General features: G+C 39.2%; 1 protein-coding gene across 1 annotated transcript; it reads right to left on the reverse strand.

The window, feature by feature from the left end:
• Window positions 1–12,289: 12,289 nt before the first annotated feature.
• LOC135676420 (probable carboxylesterase 17) lies at window positions 12,290–13,876 on the reverse strand. Its single transcript, XM_065187562.1, has 2 exons — window positions 13,826–13,876; window positions 12,290–13,721 (listed from the first exon to the last, which is right to left on the reverse strand). Exons 1-2 carry the CDS (start codon window positions 13,862–13,864, stop codon window positions 12,567–12,569), a joined length of 1,194 nt encoding a protein of 397 aa, XP_065043634.1. The 5' UTR covers window positions 13,865–13,876; the 3' UTR covers window positions 12,290–12,566.
• Window positions 13,877–23,400: the final 9,524 nt, after the last annotated feature.

Here is a 23,400-nt window from a genome sequence, read left to right on the forward strand (position 1 = left end):
TCCACCTCCATTCTAACTGATTGCTTGATTTTGGGTAGCTAAGTCCCTCTGGACTCGTCGTCGCTTCCTCGCCCCTTTCGACCCCCCCTGTTTCAACACCTCTGTGCTCTCCAAGCAGTCCATTTGGTCGATGGAAAGACAGATTGCAACTCCCATGCATGGCCTCTGCCATCATGTTGTAGGGTTTGCACCGATTCTGTTCTCCTTAGCTTCCTTGGTAGCAACGTTCGCTTACTCGGCCTTGTCCTCTGACTTGCCGGGCTCCCTTAAGCGAATATGAGCTCTGGAGCAGTCCAACTCTCCAGCTGGTTTGATCATACCTCTGCATGATCAAGTCCCTCCCATGGAACTCACTGGTACTTGCATTCGAACTTTTCCCTTAGTGGAACACAGCCCCCATATGCTGATGACCAAGGTTTTCATCCGATGCAAAATTCGATGCACGTCCGGAAGACCCGCCTCTGCGGTACCATGGCCTTCACTCCTTGAATCCATAGCCCTTCTTGTCGTCGTGTTATTCACCGAAGTGGAGCTTCCAGTAGCTCCCGATCATACCTCCATATGATCAAGTCCCTCCCGGGACTCACTCGTGTGTATCGCATTGCCACGAACTGTTCCACCACGATCCGCTGCACCATGTCGCCTCCTGGTGACATCTCCATTGCATTCTGATCCTTGTGGAATAAACTCGAATTGTGAACCCTCCATGTGTGGCCTCTGCCAATACATCGCAGGGTCACCTCCACCTTCGATTTTGTTCGCTCCTTTGGCAATTGACCTTCATCCACCCACTCTTGGGTCACACCTAGATGAAGCACTGCTCTAGGACAGTCCGTCGCCTAGTAGCTCCCGAAGTCCACCGACTTCACTGTAATTTGTGCACCATTGTCTGGATCCTGGGCCTCTGCCCCTACCAGCACAATCTCTGCTGCGCACCGCTTCCTTCATGGCAACTTTGAATGACAACACTGTGGCATATTCTTCAAGAGTACCCGCCTCTGCGTCCTCTTGCCCCGTGCTAAGGCCTTCTGAACTCAACTTCGCCTCCGCAAATTGAGTCGCCTTAGTTCCTTCATCAAATGCTCCTCCGAGATAAGGTGCATGTGCCCCGAAGCTCCCTTTGTCTTTGGCACCATGTAAGATGAGTCCGCTCCGTCAGAATGAAGGACCCATGGAACAACATGATCCTACTCTTGCCTCTACAAGAGTTCATGTCTTTGACCTCTGTCTAAGGAAAGCACTGTGCTTCTGCTCCATGTTCCAACTTCTCTGCTGGCTCCCTTCATGCGGCTTGGGTACTTCACCAAGTTACACCCAAGTTGCTCCGCTCCTCGTTTTCGCATTGAGTCGATGGTGGCCCTCATGCCCACCATTCCACGGGTCAGCCCTCCCTTGAGTCCGATCTCCACATCGACTCTAAGTGTGCCTTCATTTAAGTTGCTTCAGGTCGCTCCCCCACTTGATCTCGCAATGCATCCACCAATGCATTCTCTCGAGTGAGATCATGCGACAACTCCTCGCTGCTTGCTCGGTCCATTGAGCTTCGTGGAGTTGTTGTTTGTGAGGTACTCCTCCTCAACATGTGAAGTCCATCTCACATGATTCTCCCTCTGGAGAGTCGAGACTTATCCCTCCTGGATAACTGTCCCGTTGGAGCAACATCTCTCTTCGTTTCGGAGACCATCCCCTTGGACTACTCCGATCTGCTGAACAAACTGTGCATTGTTCTGCCTCTTGCAAACGCACTTGCTAGATTGCGCCTCCACGTCAATACAGCCACCGCTGCACCCCGCAAGGCCTAGCAACATGCTGAACTCGTTGCACACTTCAACCTCCTCCGGACATATCCTTTGCATGCCGAAAAGAAAGTTTCAATGCTCCATGGCGCCGAGTCTCGACCGCCTTAGGATGGCCACGAACATTCCATCGTCCGCATATAAGCCCATGCATGAGTACCAAATTCTTCGAGTTAGCAATTCCCCTCACCTCTATGAGCTTTGCATAACTCTTTTGGTCGTTGAGCAACTCATTCCACCTTGCGTGGTCTCATTCTTGCCAAGCGCCTCGCTTGCCTAGAGCACCATCAAGTATAGTTGTCAACGTTGAGCCGTAGCTCAAACTCAGCCATCCCAACCTTTGTGCGCTCCAAATTCTTCCAAGCTTGCATGTTCTCGTGGTGCCTCTTACGCGAAGGGTTGGCCATTCCTCTGAATGCCAATCTCAGATGCCCACTCCTCTGAGCGACTCTTTTCCCTACATCTCCATGCCCGTTTTCCCTCAAACGGTCGCGCGTGTGCTGACTGCCCTCAACGCAGCCCCGCTAGGTCCCCCACGTTTGTATGTCAAGTGTTTCTATGAGTGCTTGTCCCACTCTGATACCATATGACACGGACTTAGCTGGTTTTGCCTAAGTCGTGCGGCACCCTTGCGTGTCCGTCCGCAAAGGTCAGCCTCCCCGCAGACTCCCATTGTCCCTTAGGACCAACAAAAGAGAGAACGGGCTAGAGAGAACGCCTCAATCGGGATCCACAAGCAAACATCTCCGAAAAACACTTCATAGACAAAGCAAATTACAAACAGACTTTACAAGCTCTGAACAGTGGCACAACAAAGGGTAAAATGGTCCATTACAGATCGAAAAGCTCTCGCACATGTCCACATGACACAACCTTTATTTACAAGCCTAAAGAGGCCTCCAACCCAACTTAAATGGGACTATTATGCCTTCAGCTACCCCTCTACATGTTGTACAAGGCATGAACATGCCAAAAGACACGGACATACATAAGCATTACATCAAACACCCTGTTTCGAAGTTTGTCAGTGACAATAGGTTTAGGCATCAGGCCAAGAAGAGCAAAAAATACACTAAGGAAATCAGAGTTGCAAAGGTCAACTAGCCGATTGGACAATAAGCCACAAGAGAGGACGATACGCCGAAGAATCGGACGAAGCGTCAATGAACCAATGACATGTCGGACAACATTTAATTCAAGCTTTGTAATAATTATTCAGATCGAAGTAGATTTTGAACGTAATTAGGTTAGAATTAGGTCAACTCAATTAGAGGCCAAGTGGGCCCAAGTTTAGGCTGTGTTGGGCCAAGTCAAAGGCCCAAACAGTAATCCAAACTAGTGGAACCATCGGTGGCATAGTCTTTGAGACTAGCAGGCGATGGTATAGCCAGTACTAGGCGGTACCACCGCCTAGTCTGGCGGTATCATCGCCTGATATAGTCTAAAAGATTATATCTGGGTGGTACCACCACCCAGTCTAGTGGTACCACTCGCCCAGTCTAACGGTACCACCACCTAACCCTACTATAGTGCTGGGAAAAACCTGTTAAAGCGGAATATTCTTTTCCCTCTTTGTGTATCAAAATGGGTTCCTCATCAAAACACCGACTTGATATCCAAATGTAAATATCAACCAGTACAGCATAAACAATAGAGCAAAAAACCAATCACACAGTGAGACCAAATCTTTTTAACGTGGAAAACCCATTGTGGGAAAAACCACGGGACCGTAGTTTACCTCAAACTTCCACTATCAATAATAATGATAATAGGTTTATAATAGGTCTTCTCTAGATAACTAGATGATCACAATAACATCAAGATCATAGATCTTGGCTCAAGAATAGCCTATCTTCATCACATAGGGTGGATCTCCTCGTAAGAGAATTCTAGGTCTCACAAAATGGATATCATAGGAAAGTACCTTAGAGAGGGTAAACTATAGATCAACACCGTTAGGATTGTAGAGTTTGCTGTAAGGATTCTCCACATAAAATTTGGGCCAAAACTGACAACGTTTGGCCACCGATCGTCAAATAGAAAACTCAGAAACCTTATTTTCTCTCTCCTCTTTTTTCTGCACGCTGTCGCATATGTTCGCTGTGCACTCTATTGCACACTGCACTGCACTCCTCGCCAAACCCTATCTCTCTTATTTATTGATTTGGGCTCCAAAAGCCCAATTGTCCAAGCCCACATATGGGCTGGACCCAACAATTCTCCCCCTCCAACTCATATGGTGGGTTGTACCAAGCCCGCTCTTCGCTTACATGCTTCAAGCTTCTCCTTAGGCAAAGACTTTGTCAACATATCTGATCCATTCTCATTAGTATGCACTTTTTCCAACTGTAATTCTTTCATCTCAAGCACATCACGAATCCAATGATATCTCACATCAATATGCTTGGATCTAGAATGGTATGTTGAATTCTTGGATAGGTGAATGGCACTCTGACTGTCACAGTAAACAGTATATCCTTCCTGTTTCAAGCCCAATTCCTGTAGAAACTTTTTCATCCATAAAGCTTCCTTGTAGGCTTCAGTAATTACTATATATTCTGCTTCTGTGGTTGATAGAGTAATATACTTCTGTAACTTAGACTGCCAAGAGACTGCTCCTCCTGCAAATGTCATCAAGAATCTCGAAGTAGACTTCCTGGAATCAGTATCACCTGCCATGTCTGCATCTGTGTAACCTTCTAACACAGGTTCATCATTATCAAAACATAAACATAACCTGGAAGTACCTCTTAGATATCTTAATATTCATTTCACTGCTACCCAATGTTCCTTTCCAGGATTTGAGAGAAATCGGCTGACAACTCCAACTGCATGAGCTATATCTGGCCTAGTACAAACCATCGCATATATCAAACTACCTACTACAGATGAGTAAGGCACTCTGGACATTTCTTCTTTTTCTTTCTCATTTGTAGGACATTATTTCGAACTAAGCTTGAAATGACCTGCAAGTGGGGAACAAACTGCTTTGGCTTTACTCATGTTAAATCTTTCAAGAACCTTTTCAACGTAAGTCTCCTGAGATAGCCAAATATTCCTTTTCTTCCTATCACGAAAAATCTTCATGTCAAGTATTTGTTTCACCGATCCCAAGTCTTTCATGGCAAAAGACTTACTTAGCTCTCTTTTAAGCTTTCCAATTTTTCCAACATCATGGCCAACAATCAGCATATCATCAACATATAGCAGTAAAATAATAAAATCATCATCTGAAAATTTCTTCATAAACACACAATGATCAAATGTGGTTCTATCATACCCTTGGCTCATCATAAAGGAATCAAACTTCTTATACCACTATCTAGGTGCCTGTTTGAGTCCATATAAGCTTTTCCTAAGCTTACACACCATATTTTCTTTTCCCTTGACTTTGAAACCTTCTGGTTGCTCCATGTAAATTTCTTCTTCTAAGTCACCATGAAGAAATGCTATTTTTATATCAAGTTGCTCAACTTCTAAATTTAAGCGGGCAGTTAAACCAAGAATAACTCGGATATAGGACATTTTCACAACTAGAGAAAATATTTCTTCAAAGTCAGTACCTTTCTTCTGACTGAATCCTTTCACAACTAGTCGTGCCTTGTATCTTTGTTGTGAGCTATTATTTTCAGTCTTCAATTTATAAACCCACTTATTCTTGAGAGCTTTCTTCTCTTTAGGCAATTTTACCAAGTCATAAGTGTGGTTCTCAAGCAAGGATCTCATCTCTTCTTGCATGGCTTTAACCCACTCATTCTTATTCTTATGTAGAATAGCTTCTTGGTAAGTTTCTGGTTCTCTCCCGTCAGTAAGCATAGCATACTCATGTGGAGGATATCTAGTAGATGGTTGTCGCTCTCTAGTGGATCTTCTCAATGGAATCTCAATTGGTGGTGGAGGTGCCTGTTCAGTTGGTTCAACATCATCAACTGTAGGTGTATCATCACTGGTATTCTTACCACAATTTTCATGTTCATCTCCCCCATGATCATCATGAACTACAGGTGAAGGAACTGGACCCAAACTCTAAGGAATATAAACAGAGGTTTCTGGCTTCTCAATATTATCACCATCATCAAACAATTGGTCTTCAAGAAACATAACATCTCTGCTTCTAATAATCTTCTTGTTCACTGGATCCCATAATCTGTACCCAAACTCTTCATGACCATATCCCAAGAAGATACATGCTTTTGCTTTACTATCAAGCTTGGACCTCTCATCTTTGAGAATATGAACAAATGGTTTACACCCAAAGACTCTTAAATGATTATAAGATATATCTTTTTCTCTCCATACTCTCTCTAGAACATCACCTTTCAGAGGAACTGATGGAGAAAGATTATCAGATCAATTGTAGTTCTCATAGCCTCCCCCCAAAATGACTTTGGTAACTTGGCATAGGAAAGCATACACCTAATCCTTTCTTCAATGGTTCTATTCATCCTTTCTGTCATACCGTTCTGTTGAGGAGTTTTAAGAACTGTTTTCTCAAGCCTGATACCATAGAACCTACAATAATTCTCAAAAGGACCCCTGTACTCGCCGCCGTTATCTAATCGAATACACTTTAGTTTTCTACCAGTTTCTCTTTCAATATTGACATGAAAATCCTTGAAAACATCAAGTACCTGGTCTTTAGATTTCAAAGCAAAAGCCCACACTTTTCTAGAATAGTCATCAATAAAAGTAACAAAATAAAGAGCACCTCCAAGAGTTCTAGTTTGCAGAGTACAAACATCAGTATGAACTAAATCATTAACATCTGATCTTCTAGATGATGGATATGTTTGAAATGCAACTCTATGTGTTTTTCCAACTAAGCAATGATCACAAGATTTAAGAGATGTATCTTGCAACTCTGGTAAGAACTGCTTTCTAGCAAGAGTTTGAAGTTCCTTCTCGCTGATATATCCAAGCCTCTTATGCCAAAGATCTATACTTTCACCTTTTTGAATTGCATTAATCTCTCCTTTGTGTAGCTTAGCTTCCATGACATAAAAAGAGTTAATCTTCTTTCCTTTTACCATAATCAAAGAACCTTTAGTAAGTTTCCATTTGTTTTCACCAAAATAGTGTGCAAAACCCTCATCATCAAGTCTACCTGTAGATATCAAGTTAAGACGAATATCTGGAACATGCCTTACATCTTTGAGTATTAATTTGCTCCCAATACTAGTCTCCAAGCAAATATCTCCAATACCCATAATCTTAGATGTATCACTGTTTCCCATTTTGACATTACCAAAATCACCAACAGTGTAAGATCTAAAGAAATCACCATGAGAAGTAACATGAAATGAAGTACCAAAGTCAATTACCCAATTACTGTCCTGAGCTATAAGACTAACACAACCTTCATCACAGACAATAGTGATATTACCTTCAGCAGCAACTGTATTGGTCTCTTTCTCATTTTTCTTCATTTCATTATGTTCTCGCTTCCAAAACCTACACTCTTTCTTCATATGACCTGGCCTATTACAGTGAAAACATTTGATATCTTTTCTAGACTTAGATCTTCCTCTATATCCATGTGAATTTCTACTATGACTTCTTCCACGTCTTTCTTGTTTTTCAGTAACAAATGCACCAAAAGAATATTCACCTATTCTTTCCTTCTGGCATCTTCATTTAGTAAACTGTCTTTAACCATATCTATAGTTAGAGTCCCCTCTGGCATGAAGTTACAAATAGTCACTACATACATTTCCCAACTTTTTGGTAAAGAGCTGAGAAGTAATAATCATTGCATCTCATCATCTATATTCATTTTTATAGAAACCAACTTGTTTGCAAGACTCTGGTTTATATGCTCAATAATGTTACCACCATCTTTATACTTCAAATTTACAAGCCTTCTGAAGAGAGAAATTCTATTTCCCACTGTCTTTTTCGCAAAGAGGTTTTCTAACCTTTGCCAAACAACATCAACTCTGGTTTCATATGAAATATGCTTATGCAAGTTTATATCCATCTATCTTCTAATATAGGCAATAGCTTTTCTATGTTAAACTTCTCATTCTTCATCGTCCAGAGTAGAAGGTTTATCTTTAACCTTGATAGGCTTATACAAATCTTTGCAATAGAGCATATCTTCCATCAAACGCCTCCAAGTGGAATAATTTGATGAGTTCAATTTAATCATACCATCAGACTCCATTTCAATCACACAAGAAAAACTAGCACCAAACAATCTGTTGCTCTGATACCACTTGTTGGGAAAAACCTGTTAAAGCGGAATATTCTTTTCCCTCTTTGTGTATCAAAATGGGTTCCTCATCAAAATACCAACTTGATATCCAAATGTAAATATCAACCAGCACAGCATAAACAATAGAGCAAAAAACCAATCACATAGTGAGACCAAATCTTTTTAACGTGAAAAACCCAATACGGGAAAAATCACGGGACCGTAATCCACCTCAAACTTTCACTATCAATAATAATGATAACAGGTTTATAATAGGTCTTCTCTAGATAACTAGAGGATCACAATAACATCAAGATCATAGATCTTGGCTCAAGAATAGCCTATCTTCATCACATAGTGTGGATCTTCTCGTAAGAGAATTCTAGGTCTCACAAAGTGGATATCACAGGAAAGTACCTTAGATAGGGTAAACTGTAGATCAACACCGTTAGGATTGTAGAGTTTACTGTAAGGATTCTCCACATAAAATTTAAGTCAAAACTGACAACGTTTGGCCACCAAACAGAAAAATTGAAAGCCTTATTTTCTCTCTTTGTTTCTCTCTCCTCTTTTTTCTACGTGCTGCCGCACATGTTCACTGTACACTCTCTTCTCTTGCACGCTGCACTTTACTCCTCACCAAACTCTCTCTTAATTATTGATTTGGGCTCCAAAAGCTCAATTGTCCAAGCCCACATATGCGTTGGACCTAATAGGATATTGAATGGGTCAAACAGCAGGCCTAATTCAGCCCTTATTAGATATAATTGGTCCCTAATTGAGTTGGCATTGTTTTATCCCAATACCAACTGAATTAGACCTAAACTAATTAGATCTAGACAAATTATTACAAAGCACGAATTATATGTTGTCTGGCATGTCATTGGTTCTTCTGATACTTTATCTGATCCTTTGGTGCATCGTCCTCTCCTTCAACGTATTGCCCAATCGGTATATTGACTCCTGTAACTTTCGATCTCCTTGACGCAATTTTCGATCTTTCGGCCCAATGCCTGAACTCACAGCACGAAGTCCTTCTGCTGGTACGTCGACTAATCCTCTGGCCCAACGTCCAATCTCTTAACATATTCAACTCCGACCCAACGTTTGATTCCTCCTGCTTTAATCGATTTATCTTTTCTGATCGAAATTAGTCCTGTGTAACTCAAAATGAATATTAGATCGTAAACTCATCAATTGATTTTATCATCAAAATCTGAAATTTATCTCTATCACTAAGTAGAGCTAATTGAATTTATGTTAGAGTTAACATTATTATGTTCTTCAATAAAACCTAGGACTATTTTTTATTTATGATTTAATGAATTAATAAATTATAATAAGTATTTATAAGTTATTAATAAAATAATATTTATTTATTTGATTCTGATTGTACTTGTGGAAGATTTTATGATCTTGTTAAAAAAAATTAAGATGTAATACCTAATTACTTCATGAACAAGAAGGAGGAAGTCTAAGAGATCTGATATGATTTAGAAAAGATAGTTCCAATTCTATGAATTTCATAGATAAAATTTTAAAATTATAAATTTTATTGATGGATAAATGATGTATCTTTTAAAACTTATCAAATTTTCTTATTTTTATAGGTTTTATAATGGTCATCTAAAAGGCCATTAAAAATTCTAAACCTACATAGCTATTCAATTTCTCCATAAGATTTTTCAAGATAAGTATATTTAGAAGGATTTAAAAAGAGAGGTCATTTTTCAACAATAAAAATCATGCTAGAATTGTCAACCAAGTATATAATTGTTTAAGAGAAACCCATTCTCATTAAATTTCTCAAGTCTAAGGAACATGAAATCATCTAAGATCATTGTAAGGATTAAGGTTGAAAGAATAAAACAGATACATAAAATTCAAAAGTCCTTGTGATTACAAATATTAATTTAATGGAGTAGAAAGCTAAATTGAGTAGATTTTTTATTTCTTCCTTTAAAATATTTATTATGATGTTTGTTTAGGACAAACAAATATCATTTAATAATAATCTAACATAATATAAATATAAACATATTTACTATTTATTAAATTATTATTATTTTTAAATAAGTAACATTGATGTGTACAGAATAAAGGAATACTATTAAAGTTATTTTCTCTTTAATATAAATCTAAAAATATAAAATGAAGGTATAGGTCAAATTATTAATTTTTACAACTAAATAAATGATGAAATAACCATGCAACTACTATAACAATAATGATTTTTTATAGATAAATAAAATAATAAAATAATCATTAAATAATTACTACAGAAATAATAATAACACTTATAAAATATTTGTTTCATAATGCTAATCCAATAATTAAATTAAATTATAAAATAAGAAATATTTTATGATTCAATTTTCTTTTCTATTACATTAAATGACTCACAAGAAGTCATATATAAACTCCAACCACTTATCACTTACATAATAATATGATAACTAATTGGATATCTTTAAGAAAAACTTATGATTCGTGTCTCATTTGCCAGTCAACTAAATTTCATTCTTAATAAAGAATACATAATGATTTTCATTAATATTATAATACATTTTTATAGAATTTATAAAAAAAACAACCTAAAATAACAATTTATGAACATTTGATGTGTTATCCAGCTTCCATCATAACCAAGTATTCATAATTGGATTCGACAGGTTGTTATTATTATTATTATTATTATTATTATTATTATTATTATTATTATTATTATTATTATTATATATTTGGTTTTAAATTTTTAATTTTAATTTTTTAAAGATTGATGTTGTGATGCTTATGTGACTCGATCAAATCAAGCTAAGTCGAACCAAATGGCGATATTGGTTTAGAAATATATCTTCACACTTTCGATATATTTAATGTGAGTGTTAATTGCTATGAGTAAAAATCCACCAATTAGTTTGCGCATAAATATTTCTTATTTCTTCCTGATAAAAAAAATTAAATAAAACTATATATTGAAACGTATAAATTATTTGCGAAGAGTTTCACACAACCACAATAGAATCTAGTTTTTAATTGTCATATGTATAACATAGCTGTGTCTTTTTGCCATAAATTTTGCTTCCCGTTCACAACATAGAAGATGTAGTAACATTAGTGCTTATTTGGCATTGATGCAACATAATTAATTGTCCTATCTACTGTATCTTTAGATAATCACTTCCAAGATATGCTAGTGATCTTTTGCATTAAATGTTAGTGCATTTTAAGTATGAGAAATATTTTCCTACCAAAGCCATTGTGAAGGTTTTGTTACATCAACAAGGTGTATATGGGCCTACAAAGGGCTTATATGGGTCATTGTGGCCCATTATGAACTGGGGGTCAATCCAATGATAGATTCTCTTGGTCTGGTCTGGTCTGGTCTGTGCAGCTGTAAAAGCTGTGAGGGTGAGTTCACAGCTTTGTCTTTTTAGTCGAGCAGTGATGCTGTGAGTGCGCACAGCATGCATGCCTCCTTTTTCCTGTACACAGTCCCCTTCGACACCAGCCATTACACATGCTTTCTGTTCGCTCTCTTCTGCTCTCAACACCTTATTTTCTTGAGGTTTTTTTATGGCACAAAAAGAAGTCACCTTCCATGCATTTCAGCTCTTCAAGACACCTCGAAAAGATCTCTAAAAGAAATCCTTCCACTACATTTATATAGATGGTTGGAGTTTCTTGATTAATGAGCTCAGTTCATTGAATTGTCTTTCGGGAAATTTAGATTCTTCAAAGGATCCCTTAAGACATCTATCGATGGGAAATTAAAATTTATTTATACAAATTATCAATTTATCGGATTCATTTGATGCACTATGATGTCTTCGCTGCTCTGAGTTCTGCCACTGCGTGATTCAGTGGAATCAGACGTGCAGTCTTCGTCTGCATGAGGAAGACTGTTGTGTTCAGGTTGCAGTGACCGAACTTACTGTGCGCCAAAGCCATCCTCTTATGCGTTCTTCTGTTGCAGTCAAAGCTGCGCCTGTTTGTGGACCGGAGGACTTGTTCTTAGCTAATCCTTATCGGGGTTGGAAATGTAGTACGTGGCCGACTTCATTGTCGACAATAAAGCGAATATGATCACTGAGTTTTAAAGTATTTGAGATCTGACGGTGATGTTTCTCATACACGAACAGCAGAACTGTGGCCCAGTCAAGTCAAAGGCACTTTGTGCTTGTGCTATCTCTAAGTTGACATGAGATTCTTGGGTTGGAGCTGGGAAGATGTTCTTCTCATGGAATCTAGTTATCATCTTGTGCATTAATTCGAACAAGATAAGATCCTTGGATTGAGGTATGAGTTTCCACCATTCATGTCAAGTTGCATAAACATTGTTTTGGGTTTGAATTCGATTCGATTGATCCCTTCTTTCTGCATCACACCAACAAACCATACGATTGCCAAAGAACTTTGTTCATCTCTATCTGCCATTAAACTACAGTGGCGTGAGACACTTGAAGACTGTGAATCTGACATCGAACTCAATGCTGGTTTGTGAGAGGGCACATGTTTTGTTTGTACAAGCAACCTTTTGCACACAGTCATCAGCTACGAACGGAACATTTCTACCTCTATCTGCTGTAAATGAAGGCCCTGATGTGGGTAAGCATCTCGGTGGTGCGTGCGTGGGACATATGGTAGTTATGGAGGACTTGGAAGGCATGCCCGACTCCGGCGTAGGTCGCCTGTTCCACGCTCTTGCCTGCGCTCCTCATGGCTTTGCAGAACTCCATGTTCCTGTCCCGCAGGACGTCCAACTCCGAGATGCAGACGAGCGCAGGAGGAAGCCTCAGGTCCTCCAGCTTGGGGGAGCCCTTGGCCAGGGGGTTGCACCAGGGGTGGTCACGATCGGCGCCCGGCGGCAGCGCCAACCTCCAGTAGCAGTCCGAGGTGGTCAAGCTGAGCGCCGATCTGGAGGACTGCACCAGGTTCTTCTCCGACGAGGTCCGAGCCACGCCGCCGAAGAAAGGCTGGATCAGGACCATTCCCTTGAGGCAGGCGGGCTTGAGCAGGGCTGATTCGGGGACGCCGAACGACCCCAGCTGCGCGGCCACGTTGTAGGCTATGGCCGCGCCGGCGCTGTCGCCGCCGAGGAACACCCGGGCGAAGTCGCAGTGGGCGAGCCACCAGCCGGGCTCGTCCGCAGCTCGATGGCTCATCTGCTGCCTCACCCACCTCACCGCGGCCAGGCCGTCCTCGTAGGCCGCGGGCAGGCGGTGCTCGGGGGCGAGGCGGTAGTTCACCGACAGGACGACGCAGGGCGCCTGCGACGCCACGCGGGCCAAGAACTCGTGGTAGCATCTCCACGCGGCGGAGCCGACGCAGAACCCGCCGCCATGAAAGTAGACGAGCAAGGGCAGCTTCTGGGTCTGAACCCTGGGCACGTACAGCCGGGCCCAGAGGCCGCCATGGCCGACGGCCACGTCCTTGCTAGCGACGTCCGGTTCGGGAGCCCACGTGCATGGGACATCGACGACGGCCGGCAGGCGCTCGACATGGCCGTCCTTGCAGACCTTGATGAGCCCCTGGATCTCTTCGATCACCGGGCCATGGTCCTTGCTCGGCTGGAAGCTGCTCCTCGACTCACTCAGCTGGGGAAGGGCCCCCATCTTCCTCCTCCTCATAAAAGGGCACAGGAAGCTACAAAGGGAAGGAGGGAAGGGATGTCTGTCGCTCTGTCTGCCAAAACTTCCTAATCCGATCTCCACTTCGGTGGCCTTCTTATACTGTGAGGAGCAAAGACGATTAGTTTTCTCTCTCTCCCCCACTGTGGTCAGAGACGAGAGGGAATGTTCCTGCTAAGTGCAAGCAAGGGGTGGCCATTCCTCACCCTTTGTGTGACAAGTGGGTGCTTCCGAGTCTGCATCATTTCTTTTGCAGCATGGCAAATGATGCATCTGAAAGGGCGATGAATGCTTTGTTTGGAGACACTCCCAAAAGTCCTGAGAGGGCTTAGTCATCTACCAATACAGGGCGGCAAGTGGGAGTGGGTGGGGTGGGGTGGTGTGGTGGTGGCAGTCCAAATGGCTGCGCCCACCCAATGCCTTGTTCTTGTGGCGAAGAGTTATGCCCTCTGGCCTACCAAAAATGCCTAAAGGAGGACTCAACCCATCAATTACCGTCTCTGTGGAGGAAAACAAATGCTATGTTAATGGCCTAACGTGGCGTTGACGTCTCCCTAACTTCTCACCCCTTACGACCACTCATTACATCAAAAGAAATACTAACAAGTAAATGAAAAAAAAATTACTAATTAAGATTTTATTTTATTTTATTTTTTACTACATGATGACGGTGCTCTTTCATCTTAAATATGTATCTCCTATAGTCTGTTGATGCTCTAATTATTGATTTTTTACTACATGATAATGATGGTGCTCTTTCATCTTAAATTTGTATCTCCTAATCTGTTGATGTCCTAAAAATCAATGACAAACATTGATTTTTTATTTAATAAATTATTTTTGTTAAGTGAAAAAGATATGTTATTCGACAATATCACAACGATTAATAAAATATATAATACTTGATATTTAACATCAGAATAATACTCTCTTGAGGGTGTTTGTTCAGGAGAGTCATCACATGTTTTGGACGACAAAGACATAAAAATATCCCCTACTTATTAAATAATATTTTGGCGGCATGATTATGATTTTTCTAATAATCTAAGAACTTAGTCCACTAATATATATACAATACGTTAAATCCAACAAGAATAATATATATTAGTTTAATATAAATTACATTGCTCGTGAGAAACGTGTGCCGATCACCTTTGCGTGTCATAATAGAACCTTAAATCTACATGAAGGCTCCACTTTTTCACCGTCTTCCCTTCGCTCCATTCGTTTGCAAGTCGGATCTTTTGGCCCCCTTTTGCTACATGTTTCACATTAAGTGTGTTGAGTTCAAGAAGAAGAAGAAGAAGAAGCCTATGGGTCAATCTCTCACCATTTCTTCCTCCAAACTGTAGTCAATGACAAGGACAAGGTCATGGGTGAACTGAGCCAGAGAGAAGAAGCGCCGTGCAGGCCACCATTGGTGACTCCTTGACGTATGCTGCAGTACACACGACTTGGACTTGCACTGATTATGAATCCTACGTGGGAAATGACTAACATCACATGGTGTTTTTTTTCTTTTTTTGTATGTTTCGATATATATATATATATATATATATATATATAATAATAATAATAATAATAATTTAATTAAGGACTTTCGCCGTGCTCATTTTTCAAATAGCCCCGTCCCTCCACCAGTATCGTCGCCACCACCCCCACCCTCGACTGCCATCATCTCCGTAGCCGCTGCTCCCACCACGAGCGGCGCCACACTCTCCTCCTCCCTCGTCGCCCACGCTACCTCCGCATCTGGTGTCCTCGCAGCTTGTGGCAAGCACCCTCATCGGGCCCCCCCCCCTCCCTCTCCGACGGGGAAGCGGGGCCAAAGGGCTCCAATCTTCGATCGTGAGGAAGAGGGAGCGGCGACCGCGTTGACTGCGGCCTTGCCGGGGGAGGCAAGCGACGAGGACGCCGGTGGTGGAGGCAACACAGGCGACTGGGGAGGAGGGGGAAAGGAGGAGGACAAAGGCAACAGGAGGGGAAGGGGAAGGGAGGAGAGGGCGGCACTGCTCGCGGTGGGGGCAGAAAGGGGGCGACGGAGCTCTAAAATCACCTAAAAACTGTAACAAACAAATGAAATAACTATTTATATCATATTTATATACTATATAAAATGATTGAAATTAGTCAGATAAATCTTATAGTAATGCGCTCATAAATGAATTATGCTGCATTTGGTGATAAAATCAACCTAAGAACGTCCCAAAATTCCACTTAAGAACCTCTAAAATTATATAAAATATAGAAAAAAAAAACATTAATGAACTCACTACATATATATATATATATATATATATATATATATATATATATATATATATATATATATATATATATATATATATATAATGTTAAAAGATTGAGATTATTACACTCATAAATGAACTCCATTAGATTCGAATACAAAATTAAAATAAAAGTAAATCACACTATTAAAGAAAGCTTTAAGATTGTTGCAAGAAACTTGCAGGTGATGATGTGGTCCAAGGTGATATTAAGTGGGAGCTAAATCATTATGAAGGCATCTAATTAACATAGCATCAGATCATACCAATTCTGCCTATTGATTAGCCATGATGAGACTAGTGATCATTCTTCGCCTAATCTCTCTCTCTCTCTCTCTCTCTCTCTCTCTCTTCATTGGTTTGGTGAGAGCTAAGTTGACAAACAGCCTCTCAAGGAAAAGATACAAGCCAATGCTGCTTCTCTCTTGCTTTGTTAGGTCTTGCATCACTAGTTAGGCAAACTCACCAAACATTGACTTCCACATCTCATAGGACTAAAGATTTTTTCGAACAATAAATTATGAAAGATAATATTAGATTTGATCCTAAAATCTTATTATTAACCGTCAAGGTTTTTATTAACTAAGCTAATTGATATATAATGAGATCTCGTTGACTCGACCTAACGCAAACGAGACAAATACATCAAATATTAATGTCTCTAATCCTCAATTCAAGCCAAATGATCAGGTTTATTAGCTGTGTGCCTTGCATGGGTGCAAAGGCTTCTATTCCACAAGAGATGACATGATCCAAGGATGACAAACTCATGGGACCAATCTAAACCAATCCATTTCAACAGCAACAATGCAAAGTGAATCTTGTCCCCCACCACAAAAGTATAGCATGTAACCACAACCATTATAGTTTATTTTATTTTGATTTCACTATTATCATAACTATTATCTTTTTACAATTGAAAAGATCATAACTACACCTGAGAGTACAAGATAACTCCAATTAAAATACATAATTTTATGTGTGAAGTCCTTCTTTGCAGCTCGAAAATCTTGTGTCCCCGATGAATAATATAGATTGTATGAGATGACACCTAACATATGACTCGAAAATATCTTAACTTTCCAGTTATGAGGTTTTGATAAAATCATATTTGGTCCCATGTTGGTTGGAGAGTCAAGGCATAATAAAAGATCAAAAATAACCTCTCTTGGCCATTCCCAAATGATAAATTCATCTCTTAATGACTTCAAAGGTGGACACCAATGATCAAACTTTACATCAGAATCTCCACTGATTAAACATAATGATCATATTAATATTTATCGATTTTTTTTTGTTTCTCGACTATACACTACCTATTATTCATTAAAATGTTTGGAAGAGACTCATTTTATTTCTGATTGATGCTACTTCTTAAATTAGCATCTCACATCTCTCTCTATATAATTTAAATAGAATAATAGTACATATATAGATTGGCATCAATAGATAATGCATCAAGCTGTGGAAAGCATACAGATTGTAAACTAGATATGTTCATTTGATACCTAGAGTCTAAACATAAAGATCAATTTTCCCCCATATACCCAAAAGTCATAAAGCATTATTGTAGGAGCAGTCTTTGCAACACCCTCAGCACAAGTCCCAGTAGTGATTACCTAATCCAAACCAGGATGTAGGCGTCACCCATACTGGATCCCACCACTCAAGCAGATGTAAGTGGATATTGGAAGTGCTATGCTTTTGTAATCAATGGATACGAATGGGGACAATATATTTATATAGTATGAGCTTGGAATGAGAATCGCATGGTACGCAGATGTGAATATCATATAACTCTAAATCATTTTATCCGACATGAAAAATCTACAGTGGATGAGTTCAATTTTGATCGTTTGTTTGTCCAATGGGAAGACGATTCAGCCACTCATATCTATTTTCTTAAGCGTCGACATCTCTAACTCAAGAAAGAAACACCACTAATCACGCTAAAAGGTCATTTGTATTAAACAAAGAGGCATTAGGAGGTTTCCTGATGATTCTTATGTCATAACAGTTATACCTTTATATATAGAATGTGTGCAATGCCATGTATATACTCTTAAGCCATATTTTTATGTGTTTCGAGAATAAAGACACTGTTATATATGAGAAATAAAGGAAGGAAAACAAGTTTATAACTTTATGACAGAGGAATATGATCATAAGAAAAACTTCGATACCATATTAAAAAAAATTATAATTTTATTGATATTAATTATTTGTTTATATAATCTAATCAATCTAAATTAAAGGAGATCAAATCCTTATTAGTCGGTAGAAATCAAGAAAAATATATGATGGTTATATCAATAAATATGAGATCTCTTTTATATTATAACTTCAACACAGAGTATGTTTTCTGATATAGATCATATTTATGAAATACTCATGCTATTATTACACACATTCTATATATAAATAAAGGTAAAGTAAAAGAAAAGAATAACCCAAATTCCAAGTCGTCGAGTAAATGGAATCTGGTGGGTTGAAGATTGAAACATCCAAAAAGAGGAATACAGGAATCTGGCTGAGGTTGAATGGCTCCAACATGGCGTCCGCCCATTTGCCCTCCTCTTTCTTCTCGGACCGCAGGAGTTGGGTCAATAAAGCTCCGAAAATGGTGGGTCTGCCGCCCAAAGAATAAAGCAAAACCATGTCAAATATTCTTGGAGACATTTTGAAGAAACCGCAGCTCTCACTCTCAGCCGACAAAGGCAGCAGCTTCTGCTACTGCTGCCCCTTTGCTTCCAGCTTCACGTGACGCCCCGCTCGATGCCTGCGAAAAAAGAAGCCTTTGCTGCTTTAGCTTTTATCCGAAGACCTGTTTGGGTGATGATCCATGGCTTCCTCGCAACGAGTGACTTGTAGCATCTGCTCAGCCATTTGTCCTGTGGAATCCATCCGGCCATCATTTCATCAAATATCTGGTGGGGAAGATTGCGTGACGTTTCGATCAACTCAACTGGTACTGCAATTTGCATCATACACGAACAAGGTCAACTCCAAAATCCTTTCAGATCATGGAATAAACCTTGAATGGAGACTCGAGAGCCGAAAAGTACCAATATACTGCGGAATAAAGACGAGCGTACCTTCTCGAGGTCTCTGGATGGGGGCGTTGGCTTTGTGAATGAGACACTGCGGTACAGTCGAAATGCAACTTGCAGTCGAAATAGACTGCCACTGGCTAAGCTTATAAAGCTTTATGGAATGGATGCGGATGCTTCATCCGGTAGCATAGATTCTGCTGATCTCAAGCCACTGGGGACAAGTCTTCAACTGTTGTTTGACTTCTGAGATCGTCAAATCATGAACATATCTCCTCCAAATCTAGAATTCAACCTTTTTGTGTGGTTCACTGCATCTTCGCCAAGGATGTTGAAGATAGCATGTCAATCTTGATTTGATTCTGGCATGAATCAAACACCTTCAAAGTCGATATATTTACATTGGAAGCTGTACTCCAATGCCGACAGGAACAACAGGCCAAGGCCTAGTAGTAGCTCATGGACTTCCAACGCCGCCACAAACACGGCATCTAAACATCAACAAGCTGCAGATGTGGCAAAGCAGCGGACTCTCTTAAATAACATTAATGAGAGATACGAGTTGCATGGTCAAAAGGTCATACAATCTAGAGGCGGCGGTATCGAGAGGGGAAAAGGAAGTGAAAGGAGAAACCATACAATGAATGAAAATGAGACAAACTTCTATCTGAACTTCCCATTTAGACATCATTATGAGGTGCAAGTCAACGGTGTTTTGGGGCAATGCAATATCCTGAATTCATTATATCCAAATGGACAAGCGGATCAGCTTGTTGTTGCTTTATTTCTGTTCTTGCTTTTCTTGTTCGAGGACGTAACGTCTCTTCATTTCTTCCAAGACACTGTCGTTGGTACTGCCAAGGACAAATGAATCAGTATATCTGTTCAAAATCTTTCAGCTCAAAATCATACTCTTTCGTTTAAGTCTAAAGTACCAGAAAAGATAATTAAAGATTGGATGCAAGAGGATGTTTGGAATAAGAGATTAATTTAGAATATTCAACAATCTAAGTGATTAAAGAATGACGCTGCAAATTGACTAAAGCTTTCCTATACAACTTGACTTGCAAACAAAAACTTTTTGTCTTGGTGAAGCAGAAAGCATTCATCTGATTGATACTTCATGTTGGGGGCGAGAGTTATACATCAACCATCCTTGACAACTCAAACATGAAGCACAGTTATATTGATAACTTCAAAGATTAGAAAGATGATTATACATCTGAAACTAGAAAATATGAAGCTAAAATCCCATCCCAGGACAAAAATGTAGAAGAATATACATCAACATTACAAGAAGAAACAAGCCCACAGAAATAATAAAAAATAAAAAATAAGAAGAAGCCAGCATAATAGTGAAAGAAAATGCTCCATGCTGCTCCTCTAGAGAAATCATTTTTCGACATGTATTGATATATTTATGCTGAAAAGGCATGGATGTCCAACATTGATGTGAAAGAAAATAAAATTGTTGAAAAATAAACTTACTATTGATGAAGGCATTCATTCAATTCTCTTGCTTGTTTTCGACAGCGCCAAACAACAGAAAAGGTTCTTCCTGTAGCACATTCAGCATACCTTGCACAGTATTTGTCACATTCTTTCAGTGCTTTTTGCTTCATTTTGCTGCGTAAAGCTGCAATTATTAAATTAGTAAATGGCAAAAGGTTGTTAGACAAGGTTAAAACAGCTTAACCAGAATCTGATATTACCTCACTGCATAATACACAAGTGCATATGCAACAAAAACAATCTTCAATAGATGATGTTATGACAAATTAGTAAGAATCTATAGATAAAATTCATAGTTTGGTTCAAAAGACCTAAGCAAGCCCTACCTACTCTCCTCCGTGTCATTTCCATTGCTCATCAAGTGTTTCATCTCTATGACATGTTTCTTTCTGCTTCCAAAGTTATTGGATATTGTGCTTTAGTAATCTATCAGATAATCACCTTTGTTATGATTCCACAAAATTTGTCATCAAGACTGAAAAATGTTTGACAAAAATGATTGCATGAACCTCAGCCTCCTCATGAAGGTAACTAGGATATTGTTGATTTTCTGGTCAAGATACGCAACGACTTGTATTTCCTTCTTCAACAAATAAAGTCATGCATGAGATGATATTGTAGAATAAATGTATTTTTATGAATGTAAATGACTAAGCAGCTTTTGATCACTTCACAGAGTTCGAGTATAACTAGTGGGATCTGCTGATAATAGAATCCTACTATGATAAACATGCCATGACCATTGATAACGGATAAGTTCTATATCTCAGTATTCCTAGCTTGCTGCTACTGAACAAATGAATTGTTACTATCAGTAGGCCAGCTACATGAAGTAGTTGGAACAGGTTCCATATGTCCTTGCTTTATATTAATGCCCTTCCTTCAGACATGATATAGTTTTACATGCAATATTATAATACCATCCAGTCTTTCTTCAAGACTCGTTTGACATAACTATTCCACAAACTGATAAAATTACTGATATTACTATATTATCATCCCGAGCTATACCTTGAGTTAATTGAGACTGACGTAAAACAAAACACATGCATCGGTTTGAATTTTACAAGAAGATAAATTTGTGCTTATTATTGGCAAGCCATACTAATTGCACATAAAGAACTAGTTAAAAAAATAAGATTTCCCTGGACACAGTGCTTCTAAATTGCATTGTTGAGTAAGGAAGAAAGGTAATTAGAACAAGGGATTGTAACTAGAACTGAATTTGTTTATCCTTCAGTAGTATTTTATTCTAAACTTGGCCCCTTTATTAAATCCATGATAATTTAGCACATGCTACTTCATAAACACACTTCCTTAACTCAAGGTATTATAGGTAATACCATCTGGGAAATAGAACAAATTAGTAGATAGATAAATGATCTGCATTAAAAGTTTACTTCTTGATGGGTGATCTATAGAATTAGTGTAATTATTCCTAGGATTAGCAGATACTGCCAATGGGATATTTTGCTTCAGTAACAATTTAGTTAAATAGATTCCTAGTTTTCCAAGACAGAAATTAAAACATGGATAAATATATACTAAACTATAAACAAACAGAAGAAGAAATACTAGTGGAGAAAGAGATAATACACACCTTTCCACATAATCACTTAACCATGTATAATTGATTAGTGGAGAGAGAGATAATCTATACTATTCGACATAACATTCAACCATGACTAATTTATAAATGATAACCATTTACAACTCTTCCCTTGATTTAACTATTCATTTTTCTAGTTCGTTCAAGTGGATAGTAGGCCTTTAGCTGGGTTGAGCCGTGACTTCTAATCTTTTGGCAATACTACTTGTGAATGAATGATACATGGAGAAATGCTTTTCTTGTGGCTTGCTTTCTAATCATGCTTCTATTGATATCCTTGATCATTCAGTCATTCACTAACTTCTACTAAATTAGTTGTATTCTCTCTCTCTCTCTCTCTCTCTCTCTCTCTCTCTCTCTCTCTCTCTCTCTCTCTCTCTCTCTATATATATATATATATATATATATATATATGTGAGTGTGTGTGTGTGTGTGTGTGTGTGTGTGTGTGTGTATGTATATATATATGTATATATATATATATGAAAATTCAAAAAATATTAGTCCTCCTATTCTATAATTAATAAGATCAGTGTAGCTGCATGAAACAAAATAGTGATAAAGAATTAAAAAAAAAAGAGAAAAAAAAAAGATTAGTCTCCCATTGGTTGCATTTATTTTCCCCACTACATATTTCCTGACTGCTTATCAGTGCAAAGTTACCTAGATGATAATGGATTAGGACAAAACATTGAAGGCAATATGGTAGCTTAAACACTACCTCCTCCAGATTAACATATCCCTGATAACTACTCTCAAAATATCTGGCCTTTTATCATCACCTCCAACAATGACCATACCCCAAGGCTCCTGTTCAATTGGATGTCTTAGTTAGATGGCCTTTGCCCCATTAGTCTGTTGGTAGAGACATTCTCTCTCGTATGGAGGTCCTTGGGTTGATCTCCATTCTAATACAAGCTGCAACTTACCTAACCTTCACGTCCAGAAAGTTGTGGGAGTAACATCTTCAGTAGTTCATGCATGATAAGGATTCTGAAGGTGCTGTGGGATTAAGGCTTCGAATGGTTCCACATATATAAAGGTGAGAAAGTCACAATTTGTGAACAGTGGGCATCATAACCAAGACCCTCTACAAAGGTATCTCTATCATCCAGGATGGAGGCCAAGCCGATCAGTTTCTGTTATTCCACTATATGTTTCCTTGTCACTTGCTACTGAAGAACAATTTTTTTTGTGATTATCACGGCATTACCAGAGCAGAAACACACACCATCACAATGCTTAAAACTACAATGATAAATGCAAGAAAATGCACTCCAATCCTTCCAGTAGTTATGCTAGCAAAATCTGAGCCCATATGT

This window comes from Musa acuminata, chromosome BXJ1-6 (genome assembly GCF_036884655.1).
Source record: "Musa acuminata AAA Group cultivar baxijiao chromosome BXJ1-6, Cavendish_Baxijiao_AAA, whole genome shotgun sequence".
NCBI classification, from domain to species: Eukaryota; Viridiplantae; Streptophyta; class Magnoliopsida; order Zingiberales; family Musaceae; genus Musa; species Musa acuminata.